At 35.2% G+C, this 18,690-nt stretch overlaps 2 protein-coding genes across 5 annotated transcripts; both read left to right on the forward strand.

The window, feature by feature from the left end:
• Positions 1 to 152: 152 nt before the first annotated feature.
• Positions 153 to 1,216, forward strand: LOC115454892 (bis(5'-nucleosyl)-tetraphosphatase [asymmetrical]). Its single transcript, XM_030183601.2, has 3 exons — positions 153 to 398; positions 729 to 814; positions 916 to 1,216. The coding sequence occupies exons 1-3, from the start codon at positions 287 to 289 to the stop codon at positions 1,138 to 1,140; spliced, it is 423 nt and encodes a 140-aa protein (XP_030039461.2). The 5' UTR covers positions 153 to 286; the 3' UTR covers positions 1,141 to 1,216.
• Positions 1,217 to 2,222: 1,006 nt separating this feature from the next.
• LOC115448860 lies at positions 2,223 to 18,048 on the forward strand. Of its 4 annotated transcripts, XM_037439079.1 has the most exons (22): positions 2,223 to 2,461; positions 2,767 to 2,887; positions 3,394 to 3,509; positions 3,865 to 4,030; positions 4,929 to 5,057; positions 5,332 to 5,596; positions 5,935 to 6,098; positions 6,426 to 6,826; positions 8,321 to 8,480; positions 9,161 to 9,292; positions 9,837 to 9,973; positions 10,981 to 11,007; positions 11,577 to 11,741; positions 12,306 to 12,525; positions 13,003 to 13,146; positions 13,504 to 14,182; positions 15,006 to 15,286; positions 15,852 to 16,021; positions 16,426 to 16,534; positions 16,577 to 16,806; positions 17,220 to 17,304; positions 17,637 to 18,048. In XM_037439079.1, exons 1-22 carry the CDS (start codon positions 2,358 to 2,360, stop codon positions 17,976 to 17,978), a joined length of 4,347 nt encoding a protein of 1,448 aa, XP_037294976.1. In that variant the 5' UTR covers positions 2,223 to 2,357; the 3' UTR covers positions 17,979 to 18,048. The 4 variants fall into 4 exon arrangements, with proteins under 4 accessions (XP_037294976.1, XP_037294972.1, XP_037294974.1 ...); XM_037439075.1 differs by having other exon boundaries at positions 16,426 to 16,806; XM_037439077.1 differs by having other exon boundaries at positions 16,426 to 16,806; positions 17,223 to 17,304.
• The last annotated feature ends 642 nt before the right edge of the window (positions 18,049 to 18,690 follow it).

Raw genomic sequence — 18,690 nt, forward strand, 5'->3', positions numbered from 1 at the left:
AGACCACTATTACCAAAGATATTTTTTTATAATATTATGCAGTTGGCGTTTTTACGATTAATTTTTGAGGGTAAAATTATACGTAAAACATTCGTACGATACGAAAGGTCTACTAAGTTAGCGCAATCCTTCAAAGCCCAATCCGATATTGTTTTCTTGTACTTAGTTTCCGAACGCTCTGTGACATCAAAATGTGACAAATGAATGACAATTATGCAGCCTAACATTTTAGAAGTCACAGTTCACTTTCATATAATCTAAATAATATACAAAAGGAAATAATATTATGTCACCGACACGGGCGGCCGGCTTAGTTATATTCAGAAAATACAACCAAGGTGTACAGTTTCTTTTATTACAAACGTCCTACGGTCAACATCATTGGACTCCACCAAAAGGTTATTGTTCAATAATTTAATTAAATTATCATCAGTGAATCCATTACATTTGCCTTTTAAAAATTAGATTATTAGTATTTACTTTCCCAATTAATTTCTACATATCCAGTTATAATTAATTGTTTAGACGAAGTGATTACAACTGGGATAAACATTAATTTCTATGTATATAAAGTATCAAATATAATACAAACAATATTAATATAGACAGTAAAATCAAAAATGAAAATAAAGAAATATCCATTACATTACATTACAGTGATAATATAATTGTGGTAAAATTAAGACACAAATTGAATTGCATTATTAATTTGTTTAATTCATTTTTAGGACATGTTGACCCAGGAGAATCAGATTGGGTAACAGCATTAAGAGAAACAAAAGAAGAAGCAGGGTTATCAGAGGAAGATTTAGAAGTATTATTCAGTAAATTTACCCTAAAATTTGCACAACATCCCATATTTAAATTTATTTTGTATTTCCTTTGCATAATTTTCACTGAAAATTTGTTTTTTAGATCTACAAAGATGTATCAAAGACTCTGCATTATGATGTTAAAGGAAAGCCAAAGGATGTTGTCTATTGGTTGGCAAAGCTAAGGAACCCAGAGCTTGAGGTAAAGTTATCATATGAACATCAAGATTTAAAATGGCTGCCCTTAAAACAAGCTCAAGAAGTATCTGGCTTCGAGGACATGAAAAAACTATTGGCTGAGTTTAATGAAAAGGCTGATAAGTTATAGTTATGCAGGATACTTATTGTAATAAATATGATATTGCTGTTATATTCTTTTGCATAAATACCTCCACTGGTTAAAATATAGTTTTATCTTAAATGAATGTGCTAAAAACATTTGTTTTTCATAAATGTTTATTACACAATATATAAAATAATCAAAAGATTATATTGTATCTTATAAAATTTACTGTTATTGTATCAGCCAGAAACAAATAGCTAGTCTATTTGTTTAAGTAGTATTGGCTATAGCTATGAACACCCTACTTCTTGATACCTACCAATGTGTAAGAAATCTACAGGTTCTGTGGAATATGCATGGTTTTTGTACACTACTGTCTGTGAACTTAGATATGGTTTGTGGACCCATTAGATTTAGACCAGTATAAGTAGGTTTTTAGTGAGCTATAAATTTTAAAGTTCGCAACACTTTTATGATTCATAAATACATCCTAATAGCGATAGCGTAGCAAGAGGGCATAACATGAAGTTGTATTTGTAAATAATGTGAGGTGTGCAAAGTTGAAAAATGTAATTTACCAGATGGTAAATTACATTTTTCACAGATATTCTGTATAGTACAGTTTACGTACGGAGGCTGATGTAACTGCATTAAATAAAATTTCAACTCTAACAAAACGGGTCCCTTTCATTTCTTGTTTGATATAATATCTTACTTTAAACTTTTTGAGCTTTTTTTAATATTTACCCATTTGCTACCGTGGCGCCACTACAATTTGACGTTTTTGGTCAAACATTTTTTAAACATGAGATGGTAATGTAAGCAATACACCTTGCCTCTACCCTCAATATTTCAAACGACAACTGGAAAATAGTGATGGATTCTCTAACAGCGAAATCGAATTAGGCGCGTTTAGCGTTATGAATTGTTAAAATTGAATCGAATTATATACAAGAGTATTTGATTAAACGGCTCCAGCTGAAGATACAGTTATTATTATGTAAGGGCAAATATTTTTTTTTAAATGCAATCGATATAGTTCTCAATTGTTAAGAACCCTGACGCTATGCATCCCTACCTTCGTCAAAATGTAGCTTCTCTAAGTAATCTGTGGTATAAATTTCGTTGTCACTGTCAATTACTTTTGTGTCAAAGTTTTTTGTTGATGAAACCGCCGCCCGTTTCTTTATATATGTTATAACTTTGGCTGTTGTTTATTTAAACTATTTCTCTATTCTTATAGAATGAGATAACACATACAAATGGAGGAATCAAGCGATAATCCTAAAGATGTTGTTTCTAATAATACTAACCAAGCAAGTGCTACTAAGAATAAACAAAAAACTCGGCCTGTTAAACGGAAACGGTTGGTAATATTTTCCTACATTTTAACCATAATCCTATATCACAGTTAGCCAAGCTGTTACAATTAATTTACATGAACACCTCTTATTAATAAAACATAATATTCTTAAAATGTTTTATACAAATGTAGTTGTTGCCTGTTGTTTCGTAGTTATTTTAACAAAATTACTTTTTCTCTTGTTTTTTAGAATATAGGCCTTGAAATTGTAGCAAATAAAGAGCTTCCTCAATAAATATGCATACAACGTTGGTTTATCCCAAAAAAACATACTACTGTTGTTATTTTTTTATTCTGTCCTTTTACAGTGGAAGCAGTAGTGAATCTGAAAATGAGCTGCCTGATAACATCCTGGAGACTGAGCGGAGCGTGCATGCATCAGCAGTCAAAAATAACTTGGACGAAAGAGATGTCAGAAAGATTTTAAAGGTAACTCTGTAATTTCTTTGTCTTTTGATTCACAAAGAGGTCCAGGTGGATCACCAAGGGTCCACGGGAGACTTGATGGGAGGCTATGACGTCATCGAAACATGATGTTTCACTATTTGAAAGAGGAGTCCATGAAAATTTATCTGGTTATAATAATAAAAAACTAAAATGTTGACTTGACTTTACTTATGTAGGCAGATAATATTTTTAGAAACTCAGCAACTGTTCAATGTAAAAACTTACTTATTCCGGGGAATATGGTAAAAATGTAGCTGCAGGGATTCTGGTCTAAAACGACCAGTTTGCTGGTTTGGCTTCGTACCACAATCTTATACAAAACCATTATGATGCATATTATTAGCATAAAAGAACCTCATGATTTGTGAATGTAAACTTTGTGTTGTTATTCAATATTGATTTAATAAACTTATTGAATAACACTAGGAGATATTCATTTTGTGTGCTTTATAAAATCTACAAACTTGTCTCAAACATTTTATTTTTAGAAAGTGGTTGCAAATGACCGTGTTTTGGCGATGGTTAAACTCAGAGAGGAAGAGGAAAATGAACTCAGTTCTAATATTGAACCTAAACCCGTAACAATGACTCGCTTAAAGACAAAGTAAGTAAAGAAAAAATATCTTATCTGCATACTGTAAAAAATATATTTTTAAAACTGTAAGACATGTTGTAGCTCTGAAGAATCACCAAGGGAAGTATTTCATATTAGAGTACATGGTTATATGTATAGGGTCCAAATAAAGTATTGACTGGAAATATTATTGTTCAACACCAATATGCATGCTTATATTAAAGGTTACTTTGCAGCTTAGGTTTTGTTTTGTATCATAATTAAGTCACACCATACTTAAACACTAAAAAAAAACATCCTACATGATTCTGTACATGCTTATTCTAAAGCTCTTTATACATTTTACTGTCACTGAACAAGAAAAAAAATTTCTCTTTCTCCGCAGAGAACTTATGAAAGTATCGCCTAAAACAGTTGTATTTAATTATAATTTGACGCCTATAAAGCATATTCCGGTAAAGACGCGACCGGAAGTAACGGCCTTGATAGCCCAAGATCTCCCTGAAGACGAGGATGATGATGAGTACAAGCCCACACAAGAGGATGTGCCTGTGAGTTATTTTTTTTTATTTATTTGTAGTTTAGTCTATGTTAGCGGTGATAGCGTAGTTGGTTGTGGAACGATCTGCCAATTTGAATGTCCACAGGTTCAAATCCCAAGGGCACACATCTCTGATTTTTCAAAAAAATTATGTGTGTATTCTTTGTGAATTATCGCTTGCTTTAACGGTGAAGGAAAACATCGTGAGAAAACCTGCATACCGGAGAAGTTCTCTATAGGAATTTCGAGGGTGTGTGAAGTCTACCAAACTGCACTAGGCCAGCGTGGTGGACTAAGGCCTTATCCTTCTCAGTAGTAGAGGAGGCCCGTGCTCAGCAGTGGGCAAGTATATAATACGGGGGTGATATTATTATTATTAGTCTATGTTTAGTTCTGGGATCAAAAGAACCCAATAGCAATTGAGGATAACAAAGATTTCTAGTAGTGAAAAAAATATTAAAATTGGTTTGATTACAAACAAATCTATTTATTAGTGTAAGTTGGTTATGGGTTCTTTTTCTGCATTTAGCTCGTAAAAGTAACCTACATGAATTTTACAATTATTATATGGTAACCATAAATATTTTTGTTGATCAAAATTATCACAAAAATGTTTTAAATTTTTCATGTCATAATGGTAATTGGTAACATGAAATTTTTTAAAATTTATTTTACCATCTTTCTGAAGTACTCTGACTACTCCGAGTATGCTAGATGCATCAATATATATGTCAATAGCTAAATTTGAATTTGGAAACATTTCAGTTGAGAAAATGATGAATAATATATTTTAATAATAAATTTATTGTTATTTATTTTTGAATTGTTGCTACATTAATCTTTTCATTGTAAAATTTCCATCATATTTAAATATATTTTATGTTTATCACGTATGTCGTATTTGTTAGAGTGATGACGATCAAACGCTGGAATCGTGCAGCGACGTGGAGTCTCAGCCGCGCACGCCAGCTACACCAATACATCCAGACGCATCCAGTCCTAAAGTGGTGAAAGATGGGCCATTTAAAATACCTCAGGTAACAACTTATTCAAGAATGGAATATCAAACATATTCAAGGTGTTGGATGGTGTTTCTACTGTTTATGGGTGGTCGTATTGCTTACCATCAGGCGAACGGAAAGCTCGTCTCGTCATTCAAAGCAAAAAAAATACATAGTTACTGTAATGGCCACTATTATCTTGTAATATATTATATTTATCTCGTTTGCTACGCACACTGTCTTCACTCCGCGATATTGGAATATAATTATTATTTTTTAAAAAAACATAAATGTTTAACTATTTTTCTAGAACATAGCAACTAAAAGAAAGTTGGATCTCGAAGAAGAGGAAGCGACGATAGCGCGCCGCACCCGCTCCAAATTGTCTCTGTCCTCTACGTCCATAGAGCATATAGAGAGTACATTCATACCGCCAGACGACATACCGATGCCCGCCGTAGACGATCTGTGGAACCAGTTCCTGAACGAGTGTTTGAACCCAGCCTCCACTTCCAAACACGAGGATGATGATGAAGCGGATCCGGAGTATAACGTCGCTGCAGATCCTGATGCAGGTACTTGTTTTTTTTTAAATTTCAGATTAGATTTTTTTATGATATGAATTACAGGGTGTTGTTTATTACTAGGATCTTGTAGTTCCAATTCAGTTTTAGATTAATACTATTATGATTGAAGTGAAAAAAAATATGCACATATTCTGTTAATATGTCTAAGCCTACAGTGACATTAGAGAATTTTCCTCCCTCACACCCACCACAACTTCTATAAACCAGGATCAGCAGAGGCACGCATTTTATGACACCGAGCAGTGTAGCTCGGCGAGTCTCGAGGAAAATTAATTTGTCACCAAAAATATACAATAACACTATAAAGACTTTTGAATTTTCTACAGTCGAGGAAGACGAAGAAAACCTCAGTAATAGTATAATAAAGATATCTCAGAAGGAGCTGAACGATCTAGTGACTGAGTTGATAGCTGTAATGCCGCCGGAAACGGACGAGAACTTGGCCGAGAATCTCGTGAACTCAGTCCTCACTGACACTAGTCAAAGCGAGGTAATTAGGTACTTATGTTTTTGTATTTTTCTTGTGTGTATTAATTTATCATATGTTAAATGATTCATTATTTTGTGAAAAGTAAGTCTCGTTTGGATCGTGTATCAGAATTGTCTTTGTTTTTAAAGTTTCGGGTTTTATATTTAGATAGGATAACGGGAATGTTCAAATAATTTAAACAACTTGATATATTATAGTCGAAATACTGTTTTATTCTGTACTCATTTTATTTCAAAGAACAATACGTTATTTGTGAACTTACCCATAAATTTTTAATGAATTAATATATATACAAGGATTATATAAGAAGACTTAATTTATTTATAGATTACACGGTGGGAAGGTAAGCAGGAACCAACATCAGACGAGGATGCAACAGAAACTATATCAAACAGATTGCAAGCCGAGAAAACGAATGCATTCGCTAACAATTCATTTGGTAAAACTGAACCCAAGGACTACGATGAACATAATGATGTTGAGCAAAATAATGCAACCAATGTAGAAAAGATTGAAGTAATTTGTGAGAAACATGACGTAATTGAGGACAAGAATGATCAAAATGATGATAAGATTGACGAAAGCGTCAGGCATGATGGAAATACGAACAGGAATAATGAAAGTGTGCACATAAATGATGTAAATAAACCGACTGATGATGATAGTGAAGGAGAAATGATTATCATCGAGGTGAAAAATGAGGATATGAGGTATCCGATGGAAATTAAGTAAGATTGTATTGTAATTTTCTTGTCAATCCTTATAAAAAAATCTAAAGCAAAATATAAACCATACAGTATTCAGGGTACGAAAATTTAAATGTGCTGAAATAGTTACCTAGTTAACAATAATTGTATAATCCCTATTAGTCAGTGTATTTTATATAATTTTATGAATAAAAGTTTTGTTTTTTCCTTTCTCAAACACTAGTGACGTAGCATGGACTAATATAGAAGTGGCCGAAGTCGCATCAGCGAGGCACGTTTACTTTCGTTGCCAAGATCTACTCAATAGATTTATCTTACCAAACATGCTTTGACACGACATACCTATTGATGGTCGTGGGTGAGGGCCCACTTCTCCCACGCCTAGCTACGCCACTGCCAAACACGATATAGTACTTAGTGTTAAAATTTATTCGAGATATTCAATCATCATTATTAGCGGCGATAGCCTAGTTGGGTGTGGAACGGACTGCCGAGACGAATGTCCGCAGGTTCAAATCCCAAGGGCACACACCTCTGACTTTTCTAAAAAATCATGTGTGTATTCTTTGTGAATTTATCGTTCGCTTTAACGGTGAAGGAAAACATCGTGAGGAAACCTGCACATCTGAGAAGTTCTCTATAGGAATTTCGAAGGTGCGTGAAGTCTACCAATCCGCACTAGGCCAGCGTGGTGGACTAAGGCCTAATCCCTCTCAGTAGTAGAGGAGGCCCGTGCTCAGCAGTGGGCAAGTATTTAATACAGGGCTGATATTATTATTATTATTGTGTTGTATCTTTCCTGCGGGAAATCACGGCATAAAGGCCGGTCCTTTTGGAAGGCTTGCGTGGGGACATCGATCCAACACGTAGAGGCCCCTTTAAGATACATTACTCTAGTTGAGGTTTATACACCTTGCGAGTACTCTCTCTGTCTGTACTTATGGAGGAAATACAGCTAAAGACAGCGCTTGCAAGGTGCAGGGACTATTGCAGAAAAGATGGGAATTATATTGGGTCTATGGATGGGATCTAGCTGGACTGGTTGCTGGGCTATTGATTGAGACAACGGGACGCCTGCCAAGTAAAATGTCTCAATCTTATGTATTCAAGGCAGACGGTGACTTGCCCCCACTAGATGGGCATCCCATAAGTGGCGTAAGCCAAGGACGCAACACCGGTGTGGGTGGCTTAAGGGTGTCGAGAGGTGTGCACCGATTTCACCATCGCGGGTCGCTATCGCGTCCCGGAGCGGGTTTCCTCGCTATTACGCAGATTGAGCACTTCCACCCTGGAGCTGAGGTTCTTAGCTCTTGCGACTTCCACCCCTAGCCGGCCAGTTAAGACAAGCCAAGGGTCAGGGGGTCTCATTTAGCCCCCACGGAATCAGGGAACGCGGTGTCGCCACTCACCGTCGGCTCGCCACAAAGCCGCCCCTGCGGGCTTATTATTATTATTATTATTATTCAATCATTGGTTACTACATTAATTTCCAAACGTACCATTTATAACTTTTAGTGGACCTTCTGGTATAACAATGGCTGCGACCGTATCAGAACAAGCAACAATACCGCCTCCCAACGATTCAGCGCCGCCGCTCATACGACAAATGATGGACGATCAACAATCTCAACCAGTGACGCAGATCGTGGTAGTGGAAATGGAACCTGAATTCGTGGTGAGTAAAACACAAATTACCGTGAATTAGGTAGACAAGTGAAGGTTTGAAGTTAGCCACTGGTGACAAATTCGTTGGAGATTAAAGGGTGACAATGAATTCTGGATTCACTGTAAAATAAATTGCTGTAGATTAGAAGAACGCTCGGTAATAGCTAACGAGAAATTAGTAACGAGTGAGAAGTAACTGTTTTCATGGGTTAGCGCGTGACGACAAACGGAGAGGGCGGGTCTTGTGCCTAACTTCAAACCGATCCTGACTGAGCGGCAGTATTGTACCATAACAAAAAATTTGGCTAGAAACAAACGTTTCATTATGAATTATCAATCAGAATTTGTTATAAATTTTTTGAAAAAATCGATAGTGTTTGAAATACTATAGTTATTTTGTTAGTTAAAAATGAAAAAGTATTTAGGATTCTCGTAAAAAAAATCACCCTGTAGGTATAAATACAACAAAGTAAAAAGAATGTGCTGTAAAATAATAGTAATTTATTAAAATAAAACTATTATGCGGATTTTATCAAGGTTTTTTATATTATAAATATTTCTCCATGTTTCGAAGACTTTGCAGCCTTCATGGTAGGGGGGGGGGGGTTACTGATAAAATCCGTTAAATAATTTTATTTGAATATCAAACATTTGCATAATAATAAGAAATAGTAATTTATTTTTTTGTAGATATTACCAGAACAAATTCAGATTTTTCAACAACAGTTAAGACAACACATACAGTTGGCCACGAGTAACTTCTTACAGCTGTATATCCATCCCATTCATTGGCAGTACGCACCAACCTACAAGGAATATGTGGTAAGCTATAATACTTCTTACTAATGTTAATGTGAAAGTTTGCGAAGATGGTTGGATTGTTAGAAAATTTTGAAAATCTGAATACATATTTATATAGAATTGCTTGCAGCTCCACTCATGTGAAAAGGTTTTTCGGGCATAAATATCCCTTATATATTTTCCCAGGTAAAGAGTAGACTATTTTTTTTATTGCTTGGAATGACAAGAAGAGCTTGCCGTTCGCCTGATGGGAAGCTATGCAACCGCTCATAAACGGTAGAAACACCATCCAACACCTTGAATTACAAATTATTGTTTGGTATTCCACTGCGCTCGCCATCCTGAGACATGAGATGTTAAGTCTTTGTCCAATAGTTACACTGGTTAGAATATCCTTCAAACCGGAACACAACAGTGACTACACACTGCTGCTTAGCGACAGAAATAGGCATTGCGGTGGTACCTACCCAGGCGAACCCTCACATATGAGATACCACCAGTTCATCCAAACATCACAAACTGTCTCCACAACGGTATTTTTCCTAACAAAATATATATATTTTAGGAATCGTTTGTGAAAATGTGCCGAACAAAACCGAACTCCGTAGCTAACGTGTGCAATTTGAACCCCGCGCTCGAGCTGATATTGTCGTGGGAGTCCACCGTGTCCGCGAACACTCCTGAAAACAAGGCGTTGGTCAAGTAGGTAACAGAATAGGATCTAAAATGTTGATTGATTTTAATTGGTATGCAGTATAATAGGGTATTTGACTATGTTTGATTTTGTTCATTTTTTTATATGTAACGACAATTAGGATAAAAAAGAAATCCTTTTGTGAAAACAGCATTAAAATTGGATAAGAAATGAGGTAGTAATTCAAATTTCAAATAATGCTACGTGTAGCGTGGGCGTGGAGTGGGGATATCTCTCCATCTCTTTCGTTCGTACGCATCGTAATGCCCGCTGACGTCACATGCAAGTATTTTGTTTCTTTCCTGTTTTTTAACACTTCACCTCTACTACCTAATTTCAATGGCTTATAACTTAATGAATGGATCGGTTTTGAAATAAATTTTAATTATATATTTTGTTTTAGAATTTATACGATGTATATAATTTATAAAAGTTGTAAAAAAAATAAGTCAAAAACCCTATATTATTAAAACGTACCGAGAGACATATTAAATTCTAGATGGCTAAATGGTGTCAGTAGTTAAACTGGTGGACGATTCCGACTAAGAATACGTAAAAGAAACCCTTTTGCTAACTATTAAGTTACACAGTATATTGATTTGTGTTCACGCGAATGTTAGACAATGGGAAAGTGTTTTTAGGATTTTATCGCTGTTTTTGAATTTTTATTTTTATATTGACGTTTCGAAGACTGCATCTCGGTCACAGAAGGGGCGTAAACACCGCAGTAAAATACGAAAATTAGTTACATTTCGATAAAGAAACAATCATTTGTCTTTACAAACATTAACAAAAAGGAATCGTACCATTTTATCAGTGTTTTCAGTTCAATTCTAAGTTATGAAGTATTTTATATTATGAGATGGATTCATCCCGATTTACACCTGTATAGTGTTATTTTAACGTTATTATATCCTAATACAAGAAATATAAGAGAAAAAAGTAGAATTTATATTTTTGAAGAGAGTCCGTTTGTCGTAAAATGAGTAATAATATAGGTTTGTTTTTCTTACAGATTTATTGAAGTTGAATCAGAGAAGTGGTAAGTAATATTTTAATTTTACATATTGTAATTAGTATTCGAGCTCTGCTTTGTCAAGTTTTCTTAACCGATTTTAGTTAAAATGGTTTTATGTTAATACATAAATAGTAATTACAACACAACAGACGAATAAATATGATTCTTTATATATTCTTCTTTTTATATTGACAAACCAAGAAAAGTATTGCAGATTTCAATTCCTTAGGCCTGTATTCATAAACGTTATTTATCTACGGAGTAAAGCTGTGATAACAAGTCTGTTTTTCAGTGCTGACGGCATGGCAGCCTTCGCAGTGCGTAGACATAGATCTGTTGTAATTGGCTAATATTGAGATACAACTTGAATCTAGTTGGCTGTCAGATAAATAAAACTGAACAAACAGCAAGTAGTCAGATAAACAAAGCTGAGAAACAGACACATTATCACAACAATGCTCCGTCCTTAAATAAGTAACATTTATGAATACGGGCGTTAGTCTTTATTTCTTTAGTAAAATAGAGTACAGTCAGTATCAATAAATAGTAAGGTAGTAGTGAAAGTTTCGATGACAATGTAACGACCCCTCCAGTCGCCACCGCAACATGAACCACTGCACGACGGTGGGCGACTTCCCCGAGCCGGTGCGGCGCGTGGTGGCCAACAGCGCGGTGTTCCTCTACCCGCACCTGCTGCCGCCCACGCCCTACAAGCCGGACCACACTAAGCGCTTCTCCTACATCGTGCCCGAGGACAAGTGAGTAGGACCATGTTCTGTTTGGTATGCAATACGGGACGCGGGTGAAACGAACGCTGGCTCGTAGCGCATCGACAGGAGAGTGTACGCAGCACGCTATACTTATACCTAAATACATAGCATGTTATTTTCTATGTTGATGGCAAAAAAAAATGCTTTTTATAGATCAGTATTTTTTGTAGTCTAAGAAATCGTCAATTTAGTTTGTTCGTTCAGAAAGTTTTTAGTACATTTAATTTACTATTTGAGTTTAAATAATATACCCACGTTGTGAATCACCCTGTATAAGGCATGATGAAACTTTAATTCACGGATATTGATCAGATATAATATAAAATGGGTTAAAAGGGGAGCTATAAATGGAGGGAAGTTTTTGTAATTTTTAAAAGTATTTCATAATGAAATATCATATCAAAACATATACCTTTAAAGATAAACGTTATTCAACGATTTTTATAAGAATTGTGTTATTAATGTATTTTTTTAAAATGATGCAAGGTGTCAAAGAATCGAAAAAAAACATCTTTCTTTAGTTCTTCTCAATAACTATAAAACCGTAAACAGTTTAATAGCCCTCGGACTCTCAGAGTTCTGGGACTACGTAGAAAGCAACAAGAAGTTATTCAAGATCCGTCAGTCATCGAAGAGTTCGAAACGGCGCGCCGGCTTGACAGTCGCCATCGAACAGATGGTCAAATACATGTTCCCGTGGATGACGCCGCGACACGTGATGATGCACGTGCAGCACATAAAGAAACACGGTCATTCCGAGAACGCTATTAATGTGAGTTTTAGCCAATTAACTAAGTCTCGTATGCTATGAACTGCATCTCACAGCAATGTTTAAGACGCCAAATGGCAGTTTTTTTTATTGCTTTGAATGACGAGACGAGCTTGCCGTTCGCCTGATGGTAAGCGATACGACCGCCCATAAACAGTAGAAACAACATCCAACACCTTGAATTACAAAGTATTGTTTCGTATTCCACTGCGCTCGTCATCCTGAGACATGAGATGTTAAGTCTCATTATATCCAGTAGTTACACTGGCTACAATGTCCTTCAAACCGGAACACAATAGTGACCTACCACCAGTACTATGTCTCTCAGACGAAAGGCTTGATCGTCTCACCAATAAGTTGTCACCAATGAAATGGTGCTTAACGACAAAATTTAACATTACAGTAGTTCACTGATAGACGCTCGCATACGAAAAATCTACCTCGTAAATGCCTCACGATATTCAAAATAATCTTTTTCAGATATTCTTTAAGAAGAACAAAGTGGTGCCGGTGAAGCACAAACTCCTTTCCTTCAACCCTCAAATGACGCTGTACGAGCATCCGGAGAACGAGATACCGCGCCCGTGGCTCAGATATCTCGCCAAAACTAGCAATAGGTTCAAGGTAGTTCTGTTACTATATGTACAGTCAGCCGCAAAAGTAATTGAATAAATTCAAAACTCTGCATCTGCTATGCACTTTTGTGTTCTTATCAACATTTTTTTCTTCATGAAAATGAAACAAAGGGGTTTTATTTTACTTCACACAAAGAAAATATGTTTCAATTAAACTTAACAGTGTACCATCACATTTTTCAGAGTAGGCAGAATATGCGATGTCACTCACTTTTTTATGTATAGGAATATAATAGTAAATGCGAAAACAAAAATGGTTATCTGCTTCTATTCTAAATAAGCATGGTAGTGATGACATATGCCAATTTCTTTAAAACAAATAACATTATAATTTTTAAATTTTCAGAAATGCTTCACTCGGACCGATCATATATTGCAACCGACAACAGGCGTGCCAGTAGAACTAGGGAAGCTCGCTGAAGTTCCCAAGAAAAATCCGTTATCCATAGACTTTACTCAGAATATAGCCACGGGTTTGCCAAATACAAATTTGCAGGACAAATTTGACATAAACGTAAACAATCCGAAGCAGGATCATTTAGTGGCAACGAATTTGTTTAGCGTCATTCAGACTAATACTGGAATTGCCCTCATACCTCTCATAGTTCAGGATACCAATGTGGTGGCTTCACAAGTCGGACCTATAACGACCCCTGCTGAGGTCCAAAGTAACATTGTAGTGACTCCTATCGTACAAGAAGCAACACAAGACAACGTTACGATTGAACCAGAAAAATCAAAAGAAAAAATAACAAAAAATGTGGATGGAGATCACTGTGAATGCTGTGTTATGTTAAGAAAAATATGCAATGGACCTAAATTGATAACTGACTATTTCCAATTAAAGAATCCGTCGAAAAAAGAATGTCAGTGTAGAAACAGGAAGTACCCTAATGTTTCGAATCGGTTAAAATTGCTTTTAAGGCTGTACAAGTCGCAAAGCGGTTTTATGTTCAAAGAATTAGTACATAAGTTAAAGAATGATTCCAAATGTGCTCTGAATGATTACGATATGGATGATTTTGGTAAGCTGTGTTTAAATTTGTTTTGACTTTAATAACAATTTTTTTCACAGATATGAATCATTTTATAATTGTCTTTCAAATATTATAATACCTGCTTTGTAAATCACCCTGTATAATGCAAGAGATAGTTTTACTCTATGGAAATCATATTAAATACTAACTGCTGACCCGACAGACATTGTCCTGTCTTAACTATGAATATTGAATTTGAATTTGTAGAATTAATTAAACATATATATTATTATTTATAAATATTATGTTTATTGTTTTAATGCTCTATGATACACGCATTCTGTCAATCTTTTACAGTAATTTTAAAACAACTGTCAGTTATGTAAAATTAATATAGTCGTTAATTTTTCATATTCCTAATGTTCCGCTCAACTTCTTTTTTTTTTCTTCATAAGTACCTTCTCCTCATAATAATTAACACAACAAAAAAAGAATTAGCGATATTGTTCCATCCGTTCACGCGTAATGCGATGACCAAGGGAAAGAGATTTATTGTTATACATTGACATCCATATATACTATTTGTTCAAAATCGAACTAAAATGGCAAAGAAAACATCACTGTTTATACCTGTTTATGCACTTGAACAATAAATAATTTTACTTGTTTGACTAATATTTTTTATTCAAATCCAGGTTTACACTTAGACTCGAGTCCTTATACCATGAGCGCCACTCCGTACACAACCACAAGCTGTCTGTATTGACCATACTAAAGTCAGTTTGAATAGATTGCAGTTCAATTTAGTTGAACAAAGTGAATGTTCGGAACGCCAAATCTAATAAATACATATAGATGTTTATTGTTTCAGAATATGCAGTATTATTTCAAATGAAGTTCATAACACGTTTGACTGTAATGTTGAGACATGCGTCGTTCAAAAGACGTATTTACACGTTGTTTAATGAATTTAACGTCGATACAGACGATCCAGTGAAGTTAGCGCAAAAGATTCAAAACAGTTTTAAGAAAGACCTCTGTGACTTATATATTGAGTTCTTGGGCTTTCTGACGGCTCAACAGGCGGAAAGACTCGGCGTGTTCCGCCATTACCTTGTTAGTTATATTAATTGTATAATGAAGAGGATTGATGTGAGTATTTTAATGTAATATTGTAGATTGTAGATTCAGATTGCCTCTGGCGTAGTTGTAATTGTACACGGTATGAGACGAACGCGTTGAGGTCCCGGGTTCGAATCCCGGGTCGGGTCAAGATAATTGTGACTGGGTTTGGACATGTTAAAAATTACTCAGTAGCAGCTTGGATTCAGGAAGTTAACGATGAAAGAACGTAAAGTCTTTGGCCTACGCCTGATCTCTCTCCGGTCATGTCGGATTGCCAGTCTGTACTATGCGACTGAAGGAACACAATGCAACTAGGTATTGCGCACACTCTTGTGCACTATAATATCTCCTGCGTCCTTGGCTGATCGCCGTTGAGATTGGGCACTGTGGCCGAAATTCAGTTAGGATGGAATCAAATATTATAGAGTAAAAATATTTGTGTATATGGTGGTATATAAAACTAAAAACAAATATTTTAAGTCACTGTTAAAATATTATAAGTGCATTGTCGAAAAATAGTTAAATTTTAATGTCTAACATTCGCGTAAACATGTGTAATCATTCTGTCTAATTTAAGTTAAACATGTTTCAGGAAGAAATTTCGGACATAGAAAGGCGGAAATCTATACTTACAAAATTAAAGCAATGCGTCAATAACTTACAGAAATTGACCACGTGTCAAATGTGTAAGAGTTTGCTGGTAGAATTAAAAGATTACCCACGGGTGGCGCAATATATATTCTCACTCTTCCCACACAAAAAGTAAGTTTGGTTATACAGTCTGATTAGAAAAAAAAACGCTACTGTGTGGTGGTAAATGTATAATTAATTTCTCGAACTGACAATGTTCATTTTAAAACGAAAAAGCAACAGTGCCGCCATCAAAGCCGGTTTTTTATATACCTGATCAACCTATACGTAATATGTACTTTACCATTATTTATGTCTTTATATTTATGATATTGGGCTGATTGTACCGTTTTTTTTTTCTTTGGTCTAATAAAATTTTGGGCAATCTTGTAATGAAGTTTGTCTTGAAGAAAAATTTAGTGCTACATTTCGGAGGATCGTGATAACAATATGTAAACTATGATGCTTTTGCCTGCCTTTATGTCATTTTAATTGCTTTAATTTTGATGGACTATTATTGCTTTGAATTATTTTAGATGTACGCCACAGAAAGTAACTCTGGAAACCGTAAGGACTAATGATAAGCCAACAGCGCCATCTAATGAGCCAATAGTGATACCTGATGAGCCAATAGTGATACCTGATGTGCCAGCAGCACAACCTGATGAGCCAATAGTGATACCTGATGTGCCAGCAGCACAACCTGATGAGCCAATAGTGATACCTGATGAGCCAATAGTGATACCTGATGAGCCAGTAGCACAACCTAATGAGCCAGTAGCACAGCCTGATGAGCCAATAGTGATATCTGATGAGCCAGCAGCACAACCAGACGAGCCAACAGCACAACCTGATGAGCCAACAGCGCCAACTGATGAGCCAATAACGATGAATCAAGAAGATGAGGCTATGTCAAGGTATTGACATTATTTATTGCATTTTTATGCATGGAACAATTCATCTTAATATATTTTTGTTTATTAAATATATAGCCTGAACAGGAAAATAAAACACGTCGCCACGTTGTGGTAAAATATGGAACTAATTTCTTGTACTGACAATATTAACTTTAAAACGAAAAGCGAAAGTGGCGCCCCCAAAGCGGGTTCTTTATGTCCCATCAAGCAATTTTTTTTTGTGAGATAAACCTATGTTCATGCTAATGAAGTTATGGACATATGTAGTTAGTTATATCATAACTAATCCATACTAGTATATAAAATTGAAGAGTTTGAACGCAGTAATCTCGGGAAAATTTAATTCGATTTTTTATGCGTGCGAGGCAGCAGGCAAAATGAGTTATAAAAATTATATCAATCTTTTTTTCCAGTAGCGATTGTGAAAATTCCGAGCAAGAACCAGTCATAGTTGGAACATTCAATGAACGTCAAATCGAACTGGAAGTTGTGAAACAGGTAATGAAAAGGTTTTTTTAAAATTATTACTTGCATTTTCATTTCTCATCAACATAAAGCCAAAAAGCATTGTCAATATCCACTAGAAATAAATCATGATAACTTTAAAATCTGTTGGAAAAGATTTATCAAAGAATAAAAAGGAAAAACAAGGAAAGAGATAGTGATTTAACCCCATTACGTGTCCGTTCTTACTTACATAATCTATAAAATGTGAATGACTGTCTCAACTGTAATGCTGTTTACACACGATTTGTTTTTCATATTATGTTCCGAACACAATAATTATATTATGTACATTAGTACAGAATAATATTATGATTTTGTGCCAGGAGCCAGTGTCAGAGGAAGAATCGACTAATGTTATATCAACAGCACTCAACGAGGAATCCCTTGACGACTCGCGGGAAACACCCGATAACACCATGGTCATAGTGGAAGATGATACTCAAACTGATAACCAGGAATGGTCGAGAGAAGACGATAAATTACTACTAGAGATTATCAAGAAGTACTTGGCCACAGAAGAATCAAAAAATAAATCGATATTTAAAACATTGCAAGAAAATAAAGTGTATGAGTTAATTGCTGAACGTTTGACTGAGAAATCCATGGATAATATTGTGCAAAGAGTCATTTACTTGTTAGAAGTTTTAGTTGTAAATAATAGTTGACATTATTATCGATATAAACTGTTAAGACTTTTTTATAGCAATGTGAAATAAATTATTTCATCTATACATATTTTTCGTGGTTTTTAATAAAAAGTAATTTTGGAATACCTTATCTCATTGAAATCAGCTTTATTCTATAATATACCTATTACACAAATGTAAATGACGTCACTGATTTAACTTTAGAACAATAACTAATGCTAGTTTACATTTTTAGCTATCTAAAATGGAAATAATGCTTTAATTTCTAATCGCTTTTTTATTTTGTATCCGCTCGACATTAGCAAAATCACCGATGCATTAACGGTGGAAGCCATAAAATAGAACAAGCAAGCTAGCTTCAACTGAAACTACATTTTTTACTTGACGTACGTTTATACAAACATACCGGATTTTTGAGTAAGCGCATTAGGCACTCGCAAGCCTTGGAAAGTAAGTGACTATGCTGATGGCAACGCACTCACGAGTTGGTACTACTGATAGTATTACCTGTAATCAACTAACTGCCGAAACATATATATTGCAGTTGTGCGCCAGTATATATAATTCCATGATATCGGTATATCAAAATGAATCCACTATCCTACTGTAATACCTTTTCGAGCTCCGTTTAAAATTTAACCTTTTGCTACCGTAGCGCTACCAATTTGTTGTTTTTTGACAGACACTTTTACATAAATATGGACATAGGCAAGAGGCTAGATGTCAACTT

Source organism: Manduca sexta, chromosome 16, assembly GCF_014839805.1.
Source record: "Manduca sexta isolate Smith_Timp_Sample1 chromosome 16, JHU_Msex_v1.0, whole genome shotgun sequence".
In the NCBI taxonomy this organism is placed as follows: domain Eukaryota; kingdom Metazoa; phylum Arthropoda; class Insecta; order Lepidoptera; family Sphingidae; genus Manduca; species Manduca sexta.